Below are 6,614 nucleotides of genomic sequence, written 5' to 3'. Positions count from 1 at the left end.
CACAGTGATTCGGTCGTAAAAGCGCTGCAGTCGTATCCCAATTGTGTTGATCGATGGTCATGAAGTCAATCACTGGATTGTCGTGTCCAGATTCGATATTTTTACAGACCACCATCATATAGCTGGAATATTGTTGAGCGCAGGGGTTAAACAACAAACAAACAAACACATATTCATTGTGTCATCAGACCTGTTGGAACGGACAGTTGCTCATGTTTCAGGTCATTCAGCTTCCTGGTCAAAACTCGATAATTAAACGGGAGACATATACAAGAATACCGAAATCTGTTACAATCATTTATTTCAAACCTTTCTTAAAATGCCATGCGGAGTAGACTGAGTTAACAGAGCGCAATATGCATGTACACACACTGGATTCTAACCGTCTATTCTGGTGCTTTTGGCGAAAATAACACTCGTGCAAAGTTCATAAAACTGTGTGTCCTATGTGGAATACTGTTCAAAGCGGCGTTAAACACAAGTAATTCACTCACTTAGAAGGGTGGTTTGGGTGGCTTGTTGTTTATCGCCGCACTCGGCAATATTCCAACTATATAACGGTGGTCTGTAAATAATCGAGTATGGGGTAGACAATCCAGCGATAAATATCATGAGCATCGATCCACACAATTGGGATCAATGACATGCATCAACCAAGTCAGCGAGCCTGACCCCCCGATCCCGTTAGTCGCCGCTTACGACAAGCATAGTTGCCCTTTACGGCAAGACTGGGTTGCTGAAGAGATTAATTTTTGTTGTACTAGTGATGCATATATCTTTAAAAGAATATTTATTCAAGAATATTATGGTTCACACATAACGCCTTCCTTTCAAACATTTTGTCCTGACGTTCGACACAAATTACGTTATCTGGGTTTTATATCTGTTGACCACCAAATACTTGTGCAGTCTACCTAACTTACGAATTTTGTGTTTTTTTCACCTGACATGCAGGGCTTTTTAACCTATGGTTTCGTAGAGCTGCTCTCCACCGAAACCTCTCTCCACATACACCACACACGTACAGCTTGTTCTTATGCATACCATTCACATGAGTATTCAGAGCTCTCTTGGACGAAAAATTAGTATTGCACATATTGCATAAAAATGCTTTATGCAGATCTGTTGGAAGACCACAATTCCTCATATGATGCTGCAAAGTATGCTTGCGAGAGAAATGCTTGAAACAATTTGGACACTGAAGGAACGAGGCAGTGCCAAGAAATAACTCGTGGGCGTGGTTGTCCACATGGCGTTGATGCTCATCAAAGGTTGTGGACTTCAGAGCACAATATGCACATTCAAACTGTCCCCTGTAGTCGTGTTGCTGGACCAGGTGGAGGTAGTACTCGTGCTGGGTGGTGAAGGTTTGGTTGCAGCGGTCACACAAGAAGTCTCCAGCATCTCCTGCTGCGTGGGACGCCATGTGTTGGTGAAGGTCGTGTTGGCTGATGGTGAAGAAGCTGCAGGATCTGCAGTAGAGGAGGTCCTGTTCCTGTGACACGTCTTCACTATCTCGCCCTGGAAAGAGAAATGTTCAGCAATTATTACTTAACTATCCTGAATACTATTTAAGGACAACAAAAATTATTATAATTAACGGGTACTGAACATGCGTTTCAACATTTTTATATATTTTGTGTAGCACCATAACAATACAATAGTTCGTTTTTTCCAGCTGTGAATATTTGGTATTTGGATTAGAAGAGTAACAATATTGGACAATGTTGTTGTGTTAAAAACTGAGTCACCAAAATAGATATTTTTCCTTCGTTAGGCAGTGAATGTGCTTTACCAAACAGACAAGTACTCGAGTCCTCGTCATTAATATATTATGTATAAGACACCCCTCATTATGATATTTCAAGCCTGAACATAATGGTCCTAACAATACGTATGCACATAATTCACGATACACTGTACTAAAGTTCAAACGAAAGCGACAAAAAAACGCTCCATCATCACAAGAAGTCTCGGCTAAAACTGGGTTTACACCACACCACAAGCCACCACACACCACACGACAAGCAGGTGTCCACGAATCAGCAACATCACCGACGACACCAAGCGCTCGCGAAAAGCCAACCACACCACCACTTCTAAAACAGAGCGACAAAAAACGCTCCATTATCACAAGAAGTCTCTGCTAAAACTAGGTTTACACCACACCACACCACACCACACCACACCACACCACACCACAACACAACACAACACACCACAAGCAGGTGTCCACGAATCAGTTACAACGCCGACGACACCAAGCGCTCGCGAAAATCCAAGCGCACTACAAATATGGGGGCGGTAGCGTAGCCCAGTAGTTAAGGCGTTCGCTTGTGACGCCGAAGACCTAGGTTCGATTCCCCACCTGGGTACATTGTGTGAAGCCCATTTTCCCCGCCGTGATATTGCTGGAATATTGCTAAGAGAGGCATAAAATCCTACTCACTCAATCACTCACTCACCAGTAAAAGTAGGCCCAACTCAATGCCCCATACAATTCACTCTTGAGTGATTTGGGTCTTAGCTGAGATCACTTTAGAGTGACCTAGGCCAAGACTGAAATCGCTCTTGGGTGTTTTGAGCCTTGGCTCACATCCCCCCAAAAAGAGCACGCCTGACTGCAAGATGTGGACACCAAAGTCTAGAGCTGCCAGAAAACCGCCCGCACAAAGGGAGCTTTGACCACCAGAAAGTTAAAAGTCTTCCTCTTGTCATACAGTCTTGTGCATAGTATGTGGTCACTCTGAATCTTTATACATTGATCTAAATATGAAACAGAGGATCCGCTTTTATCTTTCAGGTGGGTAAATCAGTGGAAGTGAAATGTAAGTGTATTGTTAAATCTTTAAACTTCAGTCAACATTCTTACAACTTTTTCAAGATCACCTATAAATAATATAGTATTGGCCAGCCAATCAAGTGGTTCGAAAGACGAGCAGCCATCAAAACCTGAGAATAATATGGGCACGGCCCAGCAAGTCAAACATTTTAACCACCCGGTCCGCTTTTAGTCATCTCCTGCGACAAAATATTGGGTAATGGTGAGGTTAGGGGAAATGGGGTTTAACGTCGCATCCAAGATTATTACACTTATATAGCGGTGGTCGTACAATTGAATGTATGTGTGTGTGTGTGTGGCTGCTTGTACTAGTCTGGACTGATGCCGATTTAATAGTGCTAGCTCACTGAGACACCATGATGCAGTTTCACATGAATATCCCACTTAGACACAGTATATTGACTCCGAGCCGTCCAGTACTTGTCTTATTTATTTGTTTGTTTTGTTTGTTTGTTGTTTAACGCCGCACTCAGCAATATCCCCGCTATATGACGGCGGTCTGTAAATAATCTAGTCTGGACCAGACCATCCAGTGATTGACAACATGAGCATCGATCCACGCAATTGGGATCGATGACATGCATCAACCAAGTCAGCAAGCCTGACCACCCGATCCCGTCCGTCGCCTTTTACGGCAAGTATGGGTTGCTGAAGACCTATTCTACCCTGGAATCTTCACGGGTCCCTTGTCTTATTGGGTAATGGGATATACTCCGCCCGTGTATTGTTTACCAGTACAAACGTAATCTCATTCAGTCAATGTCTTCTGAGTATCTCCTTTAAATAAGCACCTGGGTCTGATTTTCACTTGATGGACATATGAACTATGTCCATTTATGAAAATATATATACAGGCAAATTGTGTGTCTTATTTGGTAGAATAATGTTATTCATGTCCAAAATGACATTTTCAAAATACAAATTAACATGGATTCAATGGTTTCCATCCTCACCTAGAACAGAATTTCCGCAGTAATTTGAACCAGGGATCCAGACTTGTCCGATTGTGACTGCCAAATATCCGATTTGAAATAGTGCAAGACGGACAGGTTATAATTGGCAAACAGGACATTTTCGAAAGAGTATAAGCAGAGACCGGATATTATAGTGAGTGAGTGAGTTGGGCTTAACGCTGGTTTTAACAGTATTCCAGTTATATCAGGTGTGTCAGCTTAATGTGGGAGGAAAGCCCGAAGTGATGTAGGTCTCAGACGTTCACCACTTCGGTGAAACCCACGAGCATGGGTATGGGTGCTGACAAACCTAGAAACATAATCCAGGCGAACCAGGATTCGAACCCACAATCATAGGTTTCTGGCGTGCCCAAGGGAATTGCTGCACCCTAGACGACTGCCCCCCCCCCCCCCCCCCACACACACACACACATATTAAGTACCCCATACACATACGACACAAGAGTGAATAAACCATGACTTTTATTCAAATCTTGTGTGACATTTGTCTATAAATCACTGTATTTACATCTATCACAAGGACTTCACATCATGTGACTGTGTTTCCACATGAACTCAAAAAGGACTAAAACTTCTATTGCTAAAAGAACATTGTCACATATATATAATGTCAGTCATGACTTAAGTGAATGTGAACTAACTACAAAATATACATGAGAAATGTATTTGGAATGCAGACTATTTTCTCTGGGTAACCAGGTACCCCAAACAGACTTCTTCCGGACTTCGGATAACACACTTGTGATCTTTTTGTAAGGCAATCAACGGTCAAGTACTGAATCTTGGATGGCAGAAAGTTTTGTTTGATTGCCCTATCCTTCCACTCTATACACATAGAACTGTTTTGTCTTCACTGTGACTTCAGCTTCTAACGTGGCTATTAAAGCAATTTCAAATTATTGCTGTAATCATATAAATTCAACGTCATTATTGAAGGGTCAGCTAGGTGTGTATGGTATCCAACATGAACTTATGTCAACAAGGGTATGTGAGGTCTGAGTATGTGACAATGTGAACATGTTTGTGCCTATGTCACACTGATTGGATGCTTTAATAGAAGTGGGAAAACTGACAACTGTTAAAAGCAATGAAAAGTGCATGATTGAAGGTGATTGACAAAGCTACACAGAACACACGCCCGAGAGCAACCAGTTGTATAACTTCTTTGATAGGCATTTAGAAGTTGGAGTACTAAGTTAGGATAAGAATTTATGGATAAACAACTTCTTTATTACAATTAAGAGCAACATTTCGGTGTAGGTTCTAACACCATTAAGAGCAACGTTTCGGTGTAGGTTCTAGGTTCTAACCTACACCGAAACATTGCTCTTAATTGTAATAAAGAAGTTGTTTATCCATAAATCCTATCCTTACCAGTTGTTTAGCCCATGTACAGTACATGCAATGCATGACAAGTAACAGTCAATGTGGGTATAACATGGTTCATTGTAGATGCAACTGAACTGCACTCTTTGCATTGAAAAATGTGGCATTATTTGAAAATATTTATCTCTAATACATTTATCTCTTAGTATCTGCGTGGATCGATGCTCATGATGTCAATCACTGGATTTACAGACCGCCGTCATAAAGATGGAATATAACGGATTACGGCGTTAAACAAACAAACAAACAAAACAAAAAAAACAAAAAAATATCTGTGACCCCTGAGTATCTTTTGGCAGCATCTTTGTTCACATGGCTGATTGCACCCACCCACCCACCAGAGTAACAAAATCATCAAGAATAATCTCCAGTTCAGAAAGAGGGAACAAACATGTATCCCAGTTAGCATTGTCTGTTCTCTAGGCTGTTTGCAGTGTCTCAACAGTATTGCTGGTATTGTGAGAACCAGATGGGCTTGGACACTTTGTCATTGAGATGAAAAGAAAAGAATGAAAGCAGGATCCTTGATATCCCTGCACAAGCAGGTGTCAATCAGTGAGTGAGTGAGTGAATGAGTGAATGAGCAATTTTCCAGCAATATCACGGCGGGGGACACCAGAAATGGGCTTCACACATTGTACCCATGTTGGTAATCGAACCCGGGTCTTCGGCGTGACGAGCGAACGCTTTAACCACTAGGCTACCCGACCGCCCCCCACAATGAAATGACGATAAAGTAATAGCCTGCGAAAGGCTGTGAGAGTCTAAACATTCGACCAACCAAACAATATTTACGAAGAGAATTTAAAGCAATAAACAGTTGCGATTGAATCAGTCCACTTTCTGAACTAAAGTCAAACGATAGCCACACCGCTTGGCATGTGCCATAAGGTTGGGTTTATGCTTGTACACCTTCCCACATTCACAGGGGAACACTTTGTCCTCATGAGCAGACTCCTTGTGATACAACATGGCTCTTTGATCAGAGAACAGCCTGTTACATACAGGGCATGCTGTTCGTTTCCTTTTAGCTTTTCCAGGGGTGGGCGACTCAAACAACAAGCTGCTGTTAACACTACTGCCTGGCAGTTCTACATGTCCCCGGGAGGAGATGAGGCCATGGAAAGTTCCCATCTGTAACATTCCTGATCCCTGAGGGTATGACAATTGTTCGGAAAAAGACCCAAGATGGCTGCCATAGGTTTGATCTCCGACTGGGAGATAATCGGACGTGTGTACTTTTGGAAAGGATCCACAGCCTGAAATGAACAAAAAAGCCATATCAAAATGGTTGTCAGTATGGTGTTTACATGTTGGATTTCAATGCATAATGGCGTACTGTGAGAGAGCCAATCTGCTTTTTGAACCCAGGATGCTGAGCCCTGTTAAGCTGTGTTCTGGATGCCACAGTG

At 42.3% G+C, this 6,614-nt stretch overlaps 1 protein-coding gene across 1 annotated transcript in view; it reads right to left on the bottom strand.

The window, feature by feature from the left end:
• Nucleotides 1–390: 390 nt before the first annotated feature.
• The window catches only part of LOC139447679 (zinc finger and SCAN domain-containing protein 26-like), a 92,543-nt gene continuing 86,319 nt past the window's right edge, over nt 391–6,614 (bottom strand). The window contains exon 2 of the mRNA XM_071229109.1: nt 391–1,521. Within this exon, the coding sequence (XP_071085210.1) occupies nt 920–1,521 (602 nt within the window). The 3' untranslated portion in view covers nt 391–919. The remainder of the gene's footprint in view (nt 1,522–6,614) is intronic.

This window comes from Haliotis cracherodii, unplaced genomic scaffold, assembly GCF_022045235.1.
Source record: "Haliotis cracherodii isolate W230 unplaced genomic scaffold, xgHalCrac1.p SCAF_7, whole genome shotgun sequence".
Classification (NCBI taxonomy): Eukaryota; Metazoa; Mollusca; class Gastropoda; order Lepetellida; family Haliotidae; genus Haliotis; species Haliotis cracherodii.
Note: the sequence above shows the minus strand (reverse complement) of the source record. Positions and strands in the feature narration are given on the sequence as shown.